At 38.3% G+C, this 18,889-nt stretch overlaps 1 protein-coding gene across 2 annotated transcripts in view; it reads right to left on the bottom strand.

The window, feature by feature from the left end:
* Positions 1–11,704: 11,704 nt before the first annotated feature.
* LOC111576171 (cytohesin-3) overlaps positions 11,705–18,889 on the bottom strand; it is a 46,232-nt gene continuing 39,047 nt past the window's right edge. For both annotated transcript variants that reach the window (XM_023281731.3, XM_023281730.3), the window contains exons 10-13: positions 16,698–16,774; positions 16,032–16,103; positions 15,797–15,951; positions 11,705–13,797 (exon numbers count right to left, since the gene is read on the bottom strand). In XM_023281731.3, the coding sequence (XP_023137499.1) occupies positions 13,725–13,797; positions 15,797–15,951; positions 16,032–16,103; positions 16,698–16,774 (377 nt within the window). In that variant the 3' untranslated portion in view covers positions 11,705–13,724. The remainder of the gene's footprint in view (positions 13,798–15,796; positions 15,952–16,031; positions 16,104–16,697; positions 16,775–18,889) is intronic.

Genomic DNA, 18,889 nt, shown 5'->3' with positions numbered 1-18,889 from the left:
TTTTAGGGCTTTGTACTGGATAGTTGTCTTGGTAAATGTGGTTCTTTAGCCACAGTTAACACATGGTGCTAATGTGTGCAGTGATTAGTGGATTTGGTGCAGCTGAGTTGTGTCTTTATCTTGGCTGTAGTGAGTCTTCAGAGGTTTTTGGTCAGACACATTCTGTATTCTTGTGAACTAACGTTGGTTGTCCAGAAGGTAAGAGTTCCTGTCCTGATTCTCTGTTCTCAGAGGTTCTCTGGTAGGCTGCAGGAGACTTTAGTGTTTGGGTTGTGCTAGTTTGGTTTTTGTAGGGTTTCATTTGGACGACTATCTTGAGGCCCCTCCATGTGGTTTAGTGAGGTTTTCTGGAACAGTTCTACAAAGCAACCTGCAGCAGAAGAGACTTTGAGAGTTTTTAGGAAGTTCTGGAGACCAGACTTTAGAGCAGCAGAAACATTTGTCAGCAGTTTGAGCAGGAGAAGGTGAGCTTCAGAGTAGAAATGAGATGGAAACCTTCTTGACCCGTGTGGTGAGGTCCTGTACCAAGAGTTTGAGCAGGTTGTGAAGAGTCTGTAGTTCTTTAGTCTGAAAGCACAAAAAGAGTCGACTCATTAAAGGAGAAAACAGGAGATGTTGTTGGTTCTTCTGTCGTTCTGCAGTTTCCTTAGACTGAATATCAAGTTTATATTTTAAATGATTTCTCATGTGAGCCCAAGAAGACTTCAATAAACTCCCTCCATCCCCTGGATACAACATATTTTATTACCATGTTAAATCTTTTTTTTTTTTTTTTTTTTTTTTTTTTTTTAATGGTTTTGAGTTTTAATCATAGTTTTAGCATAGTTTTTTCTCTTTGCTTGTTTAGTTTTGTCATCTGTGTAAAAGGTGCTCAACAAATAAAGTTGAATTGATAAACTGAATAATTGACTAACTCATGATTGTGACAACAGAAGTATTTTCATTGTGATTTAAGGGTTTGTTTCACTTTTAAGGTTGGGGTTAAAATCTTGACAGAAAAAGAAGATTAAAGAAATAAAGTACATAACAAGCAATTAAATGAAAGGGGGGAAAAATTAATACAATAAAACTAAAAAAAATTTTGCTTAGAAAGTATTTTTTAAATGTGTAATTATCTAAAATATGTTTTGTATTTTTTAAAATGTTTAATATTATTCTTGTTTAAAAAGTATTTTTTTAAAGGTTTAATAATCTAATTTAATGTTTTGGGTTTTTTAAATGTTTAATATTATTCTGGTTTAAAAAGTATTTTTTAAAGGTTTAATAATATAATTTAATGTTTTGTATTTTTTAAATGTTTAATATTATTCTTGTTTAAAAAGTATTTTTTAAAGGTTTAATAATCTAATTTAATGTTTTGGATTTTTTAAATGTTTAATATTATTCTGGTTTAAAAAGTATTTTTTAAAGGTTTAATAATATAATTTAATGTTTTGTATTTTTTAAATGTTTAATATTCTCTTGTTTAAAAAGTATTTTTTAAAGGTTTAATAATCTAATTTAATTGTATGTATTTTTTTAAATGTTTAATATTATTCTGGTTTAAAAAGTTTTTTAAATGTGTAATTATCTAGAATATGTTCTCTGTAATTTTGAATAATGTTATTTTAAAAATTTTGTTTAATGTCATACGTACATGTTTTGTATCGTGTTTAATTATCTCATTCAATATTTTGTCAGTTTAATATCATTTAATTGTATTTAAAGTTTACTTTTATTAAACTGACAAAATATTGAATGAGATAATTAAACACGATACAAAACATGTACAGATTTACTAAGAACTCATTTAAGAAAACTGCTTTCCAGATAAAGTCTACTAGTAGTTGAAGGCATTGATCAAACTAATGTTACCTTCTGATCTCCATAAACTTTACTGTTCAGTGAAGAGAATCAAAGTTTGTTGAGGATTTCTAAAAAACCCACAGGTGAAGGTCTGAGAAGAACTCAGATGGATGATCTAAATGTGAAATCAAGACTCATGGTCACAAGTTTTAAGGCTTCTGTTAACCAGAAAGTTCAAACTAACAGAGAAGTACTGAGAAACTTCTAAAATTTCAGTCCTCAGACTGTCTGAAAGTTCAAAGTAATAGAGAACTACTCAAGAACTTTTAAGATTTCAGTGCTCAGACTGTCTGAAGGTTCAAAGTAACAGAGAACTGCTCAAGAACTTTTAGGTTTTCAGTGCTCAGACTGTCGAAAGGTTCAAACTAACAGAGAACTACTGTGGGACTTAGAAAACTTCAGCCCTCAGACTGTGTGAAAGTTCAATCTAACAGAGAACTACTGTGGGACTTAGAAAATTTCAGCCCTCAGACTGTGTGAAAGCTCAGGTCCTGAGGACTCGGGAGGTCCGGAGGCTTTGGAAAGTCTTGGAACTGAGGGTTCCACCCTCCAGCACAAAGGCTGAAGCCCAACCTCCTGAGAAAAACGGTCGAGTCGAGACTCGAATTTAAAAAAAACTCGAAAACGCCAAAAAATAGATGATAAATGCGCAAAAAAAAGAAGAATTAGTATCTGAGCGAGTAGCTCAGGGGGATAAGAAGAGGACTGCGGACTGGAGGGTCGCAGGTTCAAGACCCGCCACCGGCCTTTTTCTTTCTTTGTCTTTGTCAGGATTTTGAGAAAACTTAAGAAGGGTCTGGTCTTGAACCAGCGACCTGCAGCTCCATAGGCAAATCCTTAACTCACTGAGCTACAGATCAGATACAAAAACATAATTTCGTCGTCCCTTTGGCATCGTAGTTTCCAAGTGACCACACGGGTGGAGCCAAGGCGGAGTCTGGGTGGAGTCAGGGCGGAGAGTAGGCGGGGAGGTGGGTGGCGGCCTCCCCCCTCTACTCCCCCACCGCCCACCACACCTTCCCCCGCCCGACGAGTTCTTCGAGTCTCGACGAGTTCCTCGAGTCTCGACAGGTTTTCCCGAGTTTCTTGAGTTTCCACGAGGTCGGAGGCAGAACAACTTGTCATGAAGAGGTGTTGAAGTCGGCCAGGATGGACTGACTTTTTACAGTGACTAGAAGGAAGACCACTAGAAGAGCAGGTCTTTAACCACCATCCATAAAATCCATGGAGTCGACTCCAGAGAAATGAAGGGAGGTCAACTTTTATCAACCTCCATCCAGATATTCAACTTGATATCTTTACTTGGAGATTTTTAGCACCACAAACCTTTAGTATCACACTTTATTATCAGTTATTAGGACTTTAATGGAATCCTCCAGCAGATTCAGTTGTTGTTGACAAACTTTATTCTTGTCGTTGTGGGAGTGCAGTATTTAAAACTCTTCCTTCTATTTGACCTCATGTTTATTAGTTTTAGTTTAGAAAGTTATATGTTGTCCATTAGTCTCTTAAAAACTAGATAATAAATTGAATTAGTCAAGAGGTTTTAATTTCTTACTTTGACATATTTTAGATATGAAAAAAATATATAAAAATAAAGCGTCTTGAGACAATTTGACCTGTAATTGGTGTTATATAAATAAAATTGAATTAAAATTGCATATATCTTGTAATGTTGGAGTAATTCAGCCATATATGTTGGAAAACACATTTTCTTTCTCCATTAATCTGTTGTTTTCTCCAGTAATTCATTTCTTGTGTTGGTTTATAAAATGTCAAACCCAAGTATATTCAGTTTACTGTCATAAAAACCAAAAAGATTTACATTCATGATGCAGGAATCAGACAGTTTTTCACTTTTTATCTTAGTTTAGTCAGAAAGATAGTTGATAATGTGTGAATTGTTGCAGCTTGTGAGTCGTAGAAGGTTTTAATCTTTGGGGCCGAGTGTCAAAAAACATTTAGAAACCAACATCAACAAAACACTCAACAAAGATTTGAACATCATTTGCATGACAATGTCTAATTAAAGGACATTTATTTCCAATGTAAATGTGTGATATTCATCCTCTGGAGCTTTCTCTTCACATCGTCTTCCACCTGGACTGGTTTGGTCGGGAGCATGTGCAACAAACATTTGAAAAACTGCACTTTAACATCAATGAATGACACTGAAGTTTAATCTCTACATAAATGAGACTGAGTCTGGATGTGCTGCTCTGTCATTAACTCCTAAGTTTAGGGAAAGTTCAAACAAAAGAGGACAGTTCAGATCAGACTTGAGAATGAGCTTATTTTGAACAAACATCCCAGACTTTCTGAGCTTCAGCACCTCTAGCAAGATATTTTAACAACAAGCAACTCAAGAGATCCAGAAGTTGGAGAGAGTTAGCTTTAGCTGAGCCAAAGAACATGTGGGACGCTAACCTAGCAAACATTTCAGACTTTTCTCTGTGAATTCTGAGAAATAATTTCCTATTTAATGACAGAGCTGCACATCTTAACTCAGTCTCATTAAAACAGACTCTAATTCAGTGTCATCCATCCATATTAAAGTGCAGTTACCCAAAATGTTTGTAGCATGAGCTCCAACAAAACCTGTCCAGGTAGAAGGCCACTTTGACAAACAGGAAGAGGAAGATTCCAAGCACATTTATAGAAGGGGGAACCGGACTGTACTAAGTGTGGTCGAGTATAGAGGGGTGTTTTGTGGGTTTTTAAGGCTGATAATGATTATTAGTGAGGCATTTGGAGTAGATATTCATTGATGAAAGTATTTAAAATCTTGGAGTTAAACTTAGAAGAACACAAACTAACAGAAAACTTCGTTGATATGTTTTTGTTTTGTTTACAGATGTTAAGTTAACCCTTAAACATCCTCACCAAGAAAAAGGCAATGAAAAAATTATTTCTTTATATTTCTTATGTCTTTGGGGCACTAATAACAAGAATCAATGGTTTTTTTTTATGAAGAGACCCAGCGATTTTTAAAATATTGACCTCTACCAAACGGTTGAGAAAAATTATTTTACCCTTTTAAATCTTTTTTTTTTACATTTCAAATGACACATTTGTGTTCAGCAACTCCTTAGGCACCATAATATGTCAAAAGTATTACTTTACCTTTGAAAATCACAGCAAACAGAGGCCTCGTGAGAAGTGATTTTGCTCGTGCAAAATCACTCCTCAATCAAATCAAAACTTCCTGTGAGCAGACTAACTTGCTCTGCATGCTATTTAAAAACACAGTGACATCTGCTGGACTTTTTTTTATAATGTACCTTAGAGTGGTACCTAATGAGGGGTAGAGATGGCTGAAACAGGTGGAATTAAGTAAAGCATATTTTTCAATAAGATTTAGTGTTGAAAATGACATTATTCAACATAGTATACTATGGCGTTTTTTTGCGCCAAAATTCATGATGTTTTTTTTTTCAAAGAAAAGCTTTCTGGAGTGTTTTTCACGGCCTGCTTTACATTATTTCATCATATGGCATGTTTTTACAACATGTTGAAAAATCGCATTTTTTTCCGACATAGTATACTATGGCTTTTTTTTTTGCGCCAAAATTCATGATGATTTTTTTTTCAAGGAGAACCTTACCATTGTGTTTTTCACGGCCTCCTTTACATTATTTCATCATATGGCACGTTTTTACAACATGTTGAAAAATCAAAATTTTTTTTCGACATAGTATAGTAAGGTGTTTTTTGCGCCAAAATTCATGATGATTTTTTTTTTCAAAGAAAACCTTTCTGGATTCCAGACATCTGCACAAAATGCATAGATTCAAAGGGAACTTTTTTTCACTGTATCTGGCAATGTAGGAAAATAAGCCCATTTTGGGAGGAGGTGAGGAAAACAACAGAAAAAATTATTTCAAAACAAATTCCAACAAATCCAAAATTTTTCCTCCTGGGACTGTATCCAAAAAATTTCAAATATAAAAAACATGAAAGAGCTTTTATAGACCTCAGCTTGCTTACTGCTAAGAAGTGTATTGCATTACTTTGGAAATCAATGAGTAGACCAAGTATCAGCCAGTGGTTGAGACAGATGCTGTCAAATCTTCCTGTAGAAAAAATAACTTACATTTTGAAAGACAAGCAGCAGGTCTTTGAAAACATATGGGGACCCTTTGTGAAGTACGTCAAAGATCAAGATTTAGCAGACCCTCAGACTGATGAGTGACTGATGGACCATGCAGCTTCTGCACCTGCATTTTTATTTTTGTGTATATTCTCAAAGGAATGCATGTGCACTTATGTACTAATATAAGGGCACTTAAGTGCTGATTTTGTTGTGTTATCTTTGAAATAACAGACTGTAACTGGACTTGCATGAAAGTTTATAGAGGAGAGAAGCAGTATGTTTGTTTATTTGTTTGCTGTTAGTTTTTTTGTTTGTTTGTTTGTTTTTAGTTTTTTTTGTGTTGTTGTTTTTTTTTTAAAAAGCAGCAAAACAGTTTGTATTCTATTTTATATACAATGTAAAGATGTTTCCATTGCTGTGAAAAACAAAATAAAAATATTGTGGGAAAAAAAAAAAAAGAAAACCTTTCTGGAGTGTTTTTCGCAGCTTGCTTTATATTATTTCATCATATGGCATGTTTTTACAACATGTTGAAAAATCGCATTTCTTTTTCGACTCAGCTGCATGCCTTCGTCCACCAGGCCTCCGTTGACTCGTCCCGCCTGCTGTCTCTGGAGCTGAAGCTGGATTGGAACAGACCAAAGTACAGTCCAATCACGATGCCAGCTGCCTCTCAAAAGCTCCTTCATCTGGCAGGTGGCGCCACTTATTCTGAGGGGAAGCTGAGCTGGCCCAGCAGAACTTTGGAGATGTGTTCCAGTGGTTGGTGGATGTGTGGGGAGATAGAGAGGGACCTTTGAATTGTTCACAAAGGAAAACAGGGAACCCATTGGTAGTTTTAGTTTAGGTGCTACTGCGGTGTGTTTTTGGGCTTGAAGAGGTGAACAGGAAGAGGTTTTTTTTCGTATTGATTATCTTTTACTTTGTTCCTGGTTGGAATGCCCATCAATGTCAACAGGAAGTTCACTTTTAGTTCTGTTTATTTATTTTTATTTTACTAACACACATTTGTTTTTAACCCCCTCACATGTTGTGTTGTTGTAAACTTACTCTTTCAAATAAATACTCGTCTAACTCTCTGGAAACCAGCGTTGGGACTGTTTTTGTGTTGCTCCTCACCTACTGACAGCTGTGGACTAAAGGCTATACTGTGATGTTTTTAGAGCGACATGCTATACTATGACGATTTCTGAGCGACATGCTATACTATGACGTTTTTAGACCAAAGGCTATACTATGACAATTTTTGGATGACTATGTCGAAAAAAAATGTGATTTTTCAATATGTTGTAAAAACGTGCCATATGATGAAATAATGTAAAGGAGGCCGTGAAAAGCACTCCAGAAAGGTTTTCTTTGAAAAAAAAAATCATCATGAATTTCGGCGCAAAAAAACGCCATAGTATACTATGTCGAAAAATGTCATTTTTCAACATGAAAAAACGTGCCATTTGATGAAATAATGTAAAGGAGGCCGTGAAAAACACTCCAGAAAGGTTTTCTTTGAAAAAAAAATCATCATGAATTTTGGTGCAAAAAAAACGCCTTACTATACTATGTCCAAAAAAAATGCGATTTTTCAACATGTTGTAAAAACGTGATGAATATGATGAAATAATGTAAAGGAGGCTGTGAAAAACACTCCAGAAAGGTTTTCTTTGAAAAAAAAAATCATCGTGAATTTTGGTGCTAAAAAAACGCCATAGTATACTATGTCGAAAAATGTCATTTTTCAACATGTTGTGAAAACATGCCATATGATGAAATAATGTAAAGCAGGCTGCAAAAAGCACTCCAGAAAGGTTTTCTTTGAAAAAAAAATCATCATGAATTTTGGCGCAAAAAAACGCCATACTATACAATGTCGAAAAAAAATGCGATTTTTCAATATGTTGTAAAAACGTGCCATATGATGAAATAATGTAAAGGAGGCCATGAAAAACACTCCAGAAAGGTTTTCTTTGAAAAAAAAAATCAACATGAATTTTGGCGCAAAAAAACGCCATAGTATACTATGTCGAAAAATGTCATTTTTCAACATGAAAAAATGTGCCATTTGATGAAATAATGTAAAGGAGGCCGTGAAAAATTCTCCAGAAAGGTTTTCTTTGAAAAAAAATCAGCATGAATTTTGGTGCAAAAAAAACGCCTTACTATACTATGTCCAAAAAAAATGCGATTTTTCAACATGTTGTAAAAATGTGATGAATATGATGAAATAATGTAAAGGAGGCTGTGAAAAACACTCCAGAAAGGTTTTCTTTGAAAAAAAAATCATCATGAATTTTGGCGCAAAAAAACGCCTTACTATACTATGTCGAAAAATGTCATTTTTCAACATGTTGTAAAAACGTGCCATATGATGAAATAATGTAAAGGAGGCCGTGAAAAACACTCCAGAAAGGTTTTCTTTGAAAAAAAAAATCATCATGAATTTTGGCCTGAACTATAATTAATATCAATAACAGTAATAAGTAGTGATAAGAACAATCAGAATTTACAAGTGAATGTGACCTCAACACTTTGTGACTTGAACAGGTGCGACAAAAGAAGTAAGGCCTGCTGTACACTATGACGTCTTTTGAACGACATGCTATAGTATGACATTTCTAGAACGACATGCTATACCATGACGTTTTTTGGACGACATGCTATACTATGACATTCTTTGGACGACATGCTATACTATGATGTTTGTTGGGCAACATGCTATACTATGACGTTTTTTGGACCAAAGGCTATATGATGACTTTTTAGAGCGACATGCTATAGTATGACGTTTGTTGGGCAACACGCTATACTATAGGCTTTTTTAATTGAGATATTACTATGATGTGTTTTTTGTTTGTTTTTTTTTGTTGCTTTACGGTTTTAAAAATTACTATACTTTTACTTGTGCAATGAAATATTATTCTTTTTAGGCAAAGGCCATGTTTGATTACATATGGGCTATTAAGTAAATGTTTATTAAAAACTGAAAAGCATTAAAAATAACAACCAACTTAGGCATTTACTGAGTCACTAAAATAGTGTAGAGTCTACGGCCACATCAGCATTATTATAAGCATCCTCTGGTAAATTCACAGCCATATACTGTAGGAAATCTAGCTGATCTCATCATGATGTCCACTTACCATATCGACTTCAGGAGATGATTAGATGATGATAAACTGTGACCTGCTGGTTGGGTTCTCTCTGTTCTCATATTTCCTCCATGTTTGTCTCCTCATGCTGCCTTACTTCAGCCAGTCCATGAGCAACAGCAAACACAGTTTGCCTTGTACCCACCGCCAGGGGTTCCACTCTTCCCACTCCAGTCTGTACATTTGCAAACGTTTTTGTTTCTTTAGACGTGGTGGAGTTTCAGGTGTAGACATTTTTAAACGTGCGGGTGCAGCAGCGTCTGTAACCAGGCAACCAGAGACAGGACCGGACACACAGAGACGTCTGAAGTCTGTCCACTGGACCTGGCATCGGGTCCTCGCTACATGGGTCCTACGAAGATGAAAATGGCTGCCCTTAATATTTCCTGTGTTTTATTTTATTCATTATGCAGTTTTGATGAGTGTGTGACAGACGTGTACGGGGCATTTATGAAAATACGGAACAACTTGCGTCCCGTATTGATTCAATACGGGACGCAACAATTAATTGTCAAATAAAGGACGTTTCCGTAATTTAAAGGGACGGGTGGCAACCCTAGTGGTGACGCTAATCTGAAGCATGGAGGACTTTATGAAAGGGTTTCCGGAGGCACCTTGTAAGGATTTTATAAATGAGTGTACAAAGGATCAGTTCATAAAAATTGCCAATTACTATAATGTTGATGTTAAAGAGACTGTAAAGGCAAATTTGAAATTTAATTAATTGAAAATGAAAGTGTTGGACGTGGGAAGAGTTGTTCCTGTCTCTGAGGGTGTTGATCTTTTCTCCGCCATCATCATTGACTCCTGGTGTTGGATTAACCTTTGAACAAAAGGAGTTACTTTTGGCACGTATAAAATCAGAAAATGAAGCAGAGAACATGAGGCGAGGTATTAAGTTGGAAAAACGCACTGTCTGTGGAGAAGATGAGACAGGAAGTTGAAAATGCAAAGTTTGATCTTGAAAGGCAAAAGTTGCAGCTGAAGTTCTACTTGCTGACGGTATCTGTGGTCCAAGCTGCTCCAGGTGTCTTGACAGAGTTAAGGTTGGTTCCTAAATTTATTGAAAAAGATCCTGAAACCTTTTTTTGTCTTGTTTGAGACATGTGGATGACTCCACAGTGTGTGTGTTAGCTGGAAGAGCCCAGGAGGTTGATTCCTCTTTGACATAAAGTGATGGCCTTTACAGATCAAAACCCATTGACCTTTCTCAGCTCCTTGCAGTCTCCCAACCAAAGGCTGCTGTGTTGGGTCTTATTTCTCCAATCTTACTGCCTGGACATTTGACATTCGTCTCATTAGTTAAGTTTGTATGTTTTTCTTTTTTTTTTGTACTCTCTTGTGTTCCACCTCTTTTGGTCTTTGTCTTTCCTGTTAACTTAGCTTCAAGGATCCAGTAGCTGAGGATGGATGAGGGTGAAGGGGGACTGTTTGGGACACCAGTGGGGAGATTTCCTTGTTATATTTTGGCATGTACACTACCATTCAAAAGCTTGGGGTCGCTTAATAATGTCCTTATTTTTGAAATAAAGGCTGTTTTTTTCAATGAAGATAACAAATTAATCAGAAACACAGTCTAGACATGGTAAATGATTATTCTAGCTATGTGCTAACATAATCGCACAAGGGTTCTCTAATCATCAATGAGCCTTTCAACAGCATTAGCTAACACAATGTAGCATTAGAACACAGGAGTGATGGTTGCTGGAAATGTTCCTCTGTACCTCTATGGAGATATTCCATTAAAAATCAGCTGTTTCCAGCTAGAATAGTCATTTACCACATTAACAATGTCTACACTGGATTTATCATTCATTTAATGTTATCTTCATTGAAAAAAAAAACTGCTTTTCTTTCAAAAATAAGAACGTTTCTAAGTGACCTCAAACTTTTGAACAGTAGTATATGTCACATACAGACAATTCCCAACATAATCCCTCTCAAGTCACTTCATATCTTACTTTGTTATATTATAGGGAGAAACCTGACAAATGCAGAAATGTAAGCATGCATCAGTTTTATTTATCTGTGTGATTGTTTTAGAGGATGCAGTTTGTGTTGCTGTTTTGCAGAGACGTATTTGTGCAAAAAACAATTTACCTACAGGGCTGCTGTGTTGGTTTAAACCAGATGCAACTAATATACTTGCAACTGGGTGTAAATCAGTTTTACACTGTAGACGTAATAAATATGTGACTCTGTGGCACTTGCATGAATTTAGTCTTGAAATATGCATTAAATGTTTTGATTAAATGCAGAATAAATTAAGGTGATTATACTTTTGACAGCAGCAACAGTGTTTGTTGTTTTTTTTTTTTTTAAATCTGTAATTTAAAAATTATGTAATCCCACCTTTTTCTTATATTTTTTACTTATTTAAATATACTCAGCAGCCTGTAGAGGGCGCTATCTCTCCAGTAATTGTGCTCAACATGCTTTCCTCCACTGATCCCCCTCATTTAGCCTGTATTCAACCAAGTACAATTATCCTGTAATGAGGCGCTCTGTGTGAAGGAGGGTGACGTGTATTCAGAAAGCCTAAGAAATATCTGTTTTTTTCTTTAATTATTATTTATGCCAATAAGTAGGTCAGGAGGAGCATCAATAATGAATCCAGCACAAATCTGCTTTATGTACACTTTATGTAGATACACGTAATGTACAACGTGACCAATAGCTTTTACAGAGAATATAAAAGTTAACTATGAGCCCACGCAGGGCAGTAGAAGATAATATTGAGCCCTGACCACAAGGCTTTCATTTTATTTTACAATCACATAGAAAACTACTGGTGTTTTTGACATCATCAATTATATTATCATCATTTTACTATCATCAAACATCATATTCACTATAATCTTCATCATGTCTTAAATACAACCACCTTTCTCACCTGTCAGTCATGGCTTTTTACCAGGTTTGTCACAGTTACTGACCAATATTCTCGTCACTGTCATCATCATCATCCATTTTCTAATGATTATGTTTAAGGCTTTTTGTAAAGAAGACCCCAAACTTCAGCTCAAACACAGAGTGTGCATACTACAACGAAGAGACCGGAAAACCTATACATCATATATACATACATAACTTAAGCATACGTTGTTGAACATTTACAGGTAGTATTAAACCGTTTCACAAACGAAAATAAATACAAAAAAATGATAGCTGGTTATTATAGAGAAACTGTTAAAGAGGAACACAAAAGCAAGCAAGAACCTTTAGGAGTACAAAACCAAATGCAAACAGGATCACAACAACACTTCGACCTTCACTGACATCGGCCTTAGACGAGAAAAAAGGGGAAAAAAAGAAGCTTAATTGGACTGGTACCTATCGGGCCTTTGCACAGCCGTAAATAAAACCCACCCAGGAGGCGGAGAAGACTTTCTGAGATGAAAGTGCTTTAAAAGTAAGAATCCTTAAGATAAAATTACAATCAGATCCACTTTTTATATATTTAGTGGCTGGAATTGTGTTGGTTAGTGTCTTTAAATTACCTGAATATTAATTAATCATTAAGACTGTCAGCCTACATTATGATCATCTGCTGACATGTTGACTGAGCACATGTTGAGCTGTTCAATAAAAACTGCTGCATTTTGTTGTTTCATCTTTAAATTACCTACATTATCATACTTTTTAACTACAACACCTCTCATATTGTTTATTTCTAAAAATCTGTCAGTTTCTAAACTTTTTGTCAGCTGATTGCTCTTATTTTTTTGCAAGGGAGTAACAGAGAAACAGCGAGCTGATGGATGAAGAGCTGCAGTCGGTTTCAACTCTTTAAACTGAGCGGCTAAACCGGCTGTTTATTGTACTTGATGAATGTTTGACAGGAGTACGGATGCTGCACTGAAATCTTAAGGATTACAACTTCATGTCCAAAAAGCAAGTTAAATCTGAAGCCTCGGCAAAAGCACCTTTGCAACTCAAACAAAACTAAAAAGTATGCACATTTCAAAATTCTCTGCTCCACACAAATAAATGAAATCAGCCCAGCTGACTCGAGACTGTCGCGCTTCATCAGGAAGGTAAAGTAAGCCAGCTTGCTCTGAGGTCACTCTGAGCAGGGCTTCAGTTATGGCACCTGGAGAGAAGAGTTCAGCACCAGAGTGAGATGACGAACGTCCAGGAGAGGTCAGACTGATCGGCTTCTTCTTTACTCCGTGTAGATGACCACGCTTCTGAACTCTGAATTACAACAACCGTTAATAAAGCACAGTGGAGGGAACACTTGCATCTCTTATGCAACCAAACTGTAGATGCTGTGTGCACTGATAGCATGCACACTGCTGCATTCACACAAACACAAACATATTGGTCTATAGTAACCCACATGCATGCATGTGCACCTGAAACATGGCAGTTGTGCTTTAGGGAGACCTTGAAACTTCTTATGAGCATGAGTGGGGAGGTAGGGGGTGTGGAAGAAACAGACCGGCTGGTTGGCTGCTGTGCTGCTCCATGCAAGAGTCTGAGTCTCCTGGAGCTCTGGAGTGTGATGCTCCCCGAATAAAGCTCACGCCTGCTAGAGTCCAGGGGAGGTTTGTCTTCAGGGCTGAAGACAGCTGATGATGTGTTTCTGAGCTGAATGAGAGAAAGATGGAGGGTCTGGAGGTCGACAGGATGGTCCGCCTTCACTTCTTGTTGGCGATGCGTCTCTTCCTGGTGGCCAGCATGTCGTAGAAGGGGTCTCTGCTAATGCTGGCCCTGGAGGAGCCAATCAAAGGACAGCGATGAAATAAATAAGACGGCCACATGAGAGGAGGGTCTCAAACATCTTTGATATGGAAATGTAGGCACATTTATACAAACCCCTGCCTTAACTAGATCAAAAAAAAAGAAAAAGTTTGTGCAGTGACCTAGTTTGGTTTCCATGGTTTCTGAAGAGGAACCCCCCCCCTCCCAAGTTTATTTCTTGGTTCTCCGGTTTGTTGGAACCTCTAACCGATTCCCTCCTTCAGAACACTGCCAACAACGTAGTAAAACACACAATCACACAATCTCCCGCTCGCTGCTCGGCAGGTTTATTGGTCTGAAGGAGGGCAAACAATAGCGCTGGAGATTATTGACTCTTCTGCGTTCTCTCGTTCCCCTTTTTCCACGCAGCGATGGAAAGGCGCCCTACAATGGGAGCGAGTGAGTCAGGAAGCCATTTGGGCTCCACTGAGAAGCCCAGTTTCACGGCTGCTAAATCCTGTTAGCCACAGCACAAAGCAAGAAGAGGCTCAACCCCCCACTGCGGATATCTCCGATTCCCTTTATAATGCCACACGCTGAAGAATGACTCGGTACGATCACTATCCCCTCTTTCATTCGCCTCATTGTTGCTTTCAACAACCTAATTTCATGAAACAATAACTCCACCATGCTGTGATCAAATCCAAGCAAGGCTGCCATCTTTCCCCCATTTCCTCCCATTTTTCTCCTTCAAAATGTGTTTCAAACCTCACGTATTGACATAGTTTTCACTTTTACGAGAGCTTTGCATGAATTCATGAGAAGCCAGCCCACTTCCTCAGCTTGACCTACTTGGTCCAGCATCATCTGGGTTTGTGTGTTTGTGTCTCCAGAAGAGCAGATCGTGTTACTCTGATCATAAAAATCATCATTTCCATAAAGGACCTTTTATCTCCCCGGACCCCTCTGGAGAAGTTTAGCCTCCGTGGCTGTGAATGCGTCGGTTTGCTGGCTCACCCCTGGTGTGTTATAAGCAGCGACTAATCCTCCATCACTTCCCCACTGAATACTCTCTGATAGTATGGAGGACGAGGAGGGGGGATTGCACTACATTACAGTATACAAGTGCTGCGTTCTGCTGAGCCAACTCTCTTTGACATTGCACCATCTTCTGTGCAGGAGATTACAGAGTGTTTATGTCGCTAACCGCAAGGTTATCATTACTGCAGGAGCTCTGTGTGGAGCGAAACCACGCGTTTGTTGTCTGCTGCTGTTCAAATGAAACACTGCAGAGAATAAATTGTAGTTGAGATGTAAGGGTGGTAAAAACCATCGAAGCAGCTCAGCCTGGTCACATGTTCAAATCTAAGTCACTGAATTTCTGAGTTTCTTTTTTTAAAACATATGGGATAGCAAGATAACATCCAACAAGTCAAGTTATCTCCACTGAATTGAAAACAATTGTGAAAATTAATTAATAAGGGAAAAAAAATTGCTAGAATTTCATCCAGGTCATAAATAACCCTAAAAATAAACTGATATTTGAATTTACACGATACAGAATTTTGAAGAAGAGCTTCAGTGAAAAGCAGCTGATCTTCTCCTTTAGGTTCCTGAGGAAATTCATGTGAAACATTTTAAACATCTTCCTATCCAGTTACTTTTTATTGAAACATTTCTTGAAAATTCAACAGCTTTTAAATCCCAAATATCAGTTTATTTCTTGTGTTGTTCTAAAAACCCAACAATTCTCACAATGTCAAACTATTTCTTTTTTTTTTTATATGATTGAAATTTTGGGAGCAGCCTTGAAAAATGAATAAAAGATCTTGGAAATACGCTTTTATTTTCTTGTAGATGTTTATAAGATTAAAAGATTGATACCACTGTCATGCCTGTATGCTAAATGTGAAGCTAGCTTAGCACCAAGACTATAAACACTGGGAAACTGCTAAAAGCCCAGTAATTAATATTTCATGTCGTGTTTGTTGAACCAGAGTGTAGAAATGTTCCACTATAATGATCTTACTTGATGGATTTAATCCACTCCTCCTTCTCCTCAGGCGTCGGCGCCGATATCCTGTAAACAACATGGTTGCCCTCGACAACACGCCCGTCCGCCTCCGTCTTGCAGGCTTTGATCACCTGACCCTTGTGGTTGGGGTTGTAGAGCTCGAAACAGTTCTGGAGGAGGAGCGAAGGAAAGTTTTTACGTTTAATAAACGCGGTAACCAGGTGAGGAAAGACTGGAAGGCAACACTCACCGGTTTCCTGGGCTCCTCCACCTCCCTGATGCTCAGATTCTCCAGCGGGATGATCCCACGAGGCTCCTTGTCCTGAAGGAGTCACATCAGAAGCAGAAACATGAGGAGGAAGGATAAACAACCCAGTGAGTATAAAGAAAGATGGTAGAGTGAAAAGTGAGCAATCAGGAAGGACAGAAGGCCCTGAGAAGAAGCATGCGGTGCATTAAAACCACATATGATGGAGTTAAGAAGCAAATAAAGTGGAGTTTGTGTCGGACAGAGAGGAGAAAATCCAGCGTAATGCGATTTGCTCGTCCCTCCTTTCGTCCTCGCTGCTGTTGACCAGATGATGTGAGCAGCAGCGAGGCCAGAGGACGGACGTAATCACAGCGTCCTGAAGGATAATTCCAGGGAGGACGGAGCTGATGTAGCAGCGAGGCCACAAAGCACTGATGCAACTCCACAAGGACGACCGAGTCACTTCTACAGTAAGGGACACCAACAGACAAACAGGGAGGACTTACCAACCCGCAATGACTGTGATCAGCAACAATCAACAAGCATTTATGAGGGTTAAGACAGGACTTTCTCCTCTCTGGTGCTCTTAAGTTTTATTTCATTTCATTTCTGAGACGTTTCCTTGCAAAGATTCTTTTTAATAATCCGACTTTGTGTGCGACTCACGGTCGTGTACTCGAAGTAGTAGAGGCAGTTGTCTGTCAGGATGAACCACCGTCTCTTCCAGGTTTTCACTCGGCCTCCTGACGGGAAGAGAAAGAGGAAACAGGAAGTGACACAGCGGCAGAGTGGACGTCTTCCCTCGCTCCCTAACGAAGCCACTATGTTTCCTCGTGTACTTTAAGAAGCATAATCGCATTATAAGCTAATACTGTATGAATTTGTGCTCCTTGGTGAGAAAAATCACTCTAATAAAACCTGATTTAAGCAATAAAAAGAGCAAACAAGAAAATCCACTTTATTGATTCGACACGTTTGCTCATTAGTTCACCGATGTAACTGAATTTCCTGCTTTGTCCGTCCTCAACCCCAAGAAAATGTCATGTGACAATTACTCACATACAATATTCCACATACCACTGACAAGTCAATTAAATTAGTGAGTTTCCTGTGATCCTGCAGTCTAGTTTTCTGTACCAGCCCTACAGGAAACAGACGGTTTGATGCTGACATGTTAAACATATGTGGCTGGTTCTGCAACTTCCTGTTTATCAGTGATTTACATTCAGCAGAAATCAGGTTTGCAAGTGACAAGATATTATGTAGAGTTTTGTGTTCTGTTCTGCTAATTAGGAAGGGAAGAAGGAAGAAAGGAAGGAAGGAAGGCAGGGAAGCAGATAGATAGGTAGGTAAGAAAGGTAGGTGGTAAGGAAGGAAGGAAGGAAGGAAGGAAGGTGGGGAGGCAGATAGATAGGTAGGTAGGGAAGGTAGGTAGGAAGGAAGGTAGAAGGTAAGTGGGAAGGAATGAAGGAAGGAAGGAAGGAAGGAAGGAAAGAAGGAAGGAATGATGGAAGGAAGGAAGGAAGGAAGGAAGGAAGGTACAAAGGTAGGTGGGTAAGAAGGAAGGATAGAAGGAAGGTGGGTAGACAGGTATATACCTAGGAATGTAGGTAGGAAAGTCATTAGGTAGGTACGTAGGTGGGAGGGAAGGAAGGAAGGAAGGATGGAAGGAAGGAAGGAAGGAAGGAAGGAAAGTAGAACTTTATTTTGTGTTCTGCTACGTCAGTGTCACTTTGGTCTCTCTCCAGTCATCGATTTATCCCCTAAAAACTCGTCTCTGTGCATCATAGTTATATTTTTATGAGCTTTTCCAGTGAAAATAATAACTTCCTGCCTTGAAATGACTGAAATGTAACTCCACACTGTTTGTGCTTGGTGTTAAAAGTCGAGTTATTGTTTCTGGGATACACACAAAAGTGAGGTAACTTTGTGAATAGATGTTCTGGGTGTTTGAGGCGACGCCTCCTGAGCGTTTCAGTTAAATGCTCTGTTTTGTTATTTTGGGATGGAAGCCTGAATGTAAATCACTGATAAGCAGGAAGCCGGTTTGTATGCGATTACGATCTACCACCACTGTCTCCCCCGACTTCAGGCTCGGCTAAATGATGACTCAAGCAGCTGATAAATTATTTCACACTCAGCCTCTTCATTTTTCAAGCATGATGCCTCATTGGCTCTCAGGAATAGGGAGCAAGCTTCGCACTTCATATGAACCTAACGTGGCACCTGAAGCCCCCCAAGTCCACCGCCTCTCTAGTGCAAACTACATCCAACAACAAAAAAAGAAAAGCAAATACGTTTTTTTGAAACAGAATTGAGTCTATCGGAGGGAAACACCAGAGATGGGACACTGAGGAAGCTGCAAACCTGCATGAAAACACGAATCAAAGCGTTTCCTGTGTGTTTCCTAACATTCCTGATTAGTTCCTCTAAATACCAAGCAATCCTCCATCATGGCCTCTCACAGGAGCCTATAGGGGCCACACATAATCACCAAGGGTTCCGTACATTTCACTAGACTCTGGTTATTGAATTAGTGCGGCCAAATTTCCGCTCTGTGTAGCGGGAGATTTGCTAAAAAGGCATTTATTCCTCCACACCCTCCAGGGTTTATTTTTAGAGAGTTAAATTAGAAATATTACAGTGAGAACGGCTCCGGGAGGAGTCGCACTGGAACGTAATCATGTTAGGTCTGTGAGCCACGGTGGGGCTGTTTGCATTCAAACTCACGACCTGAAGGAGGCTACAGAGAAGAAACCTGCAGGAAATCATTGATTACGGATGACTGAGGAAGAACTATTACTGAACTTTACAATTTCACACTGTGGGACTATAAATATCCACTGCCTGTTTGGGCA

The sequence above is a fragment of the Amphiprion ocellaris genome, chromosome 19, assembly GCF_022539595.1.
Source record: "Amphiprion ocellaris isolate individual 3 ecotype Okinawa chromosome 19, ASM2253959v1, whole genome shotgun sequence".
NCBI classification, from domain to species: Eukaryota; Metazoa; Chordata; class Actinopteri; family Pomacentridae; genus Amphiprion; species Amphiprion ocellaris.
This window is presented reverse-complemented; position numbering and strand designations above follow the sequence as displayed.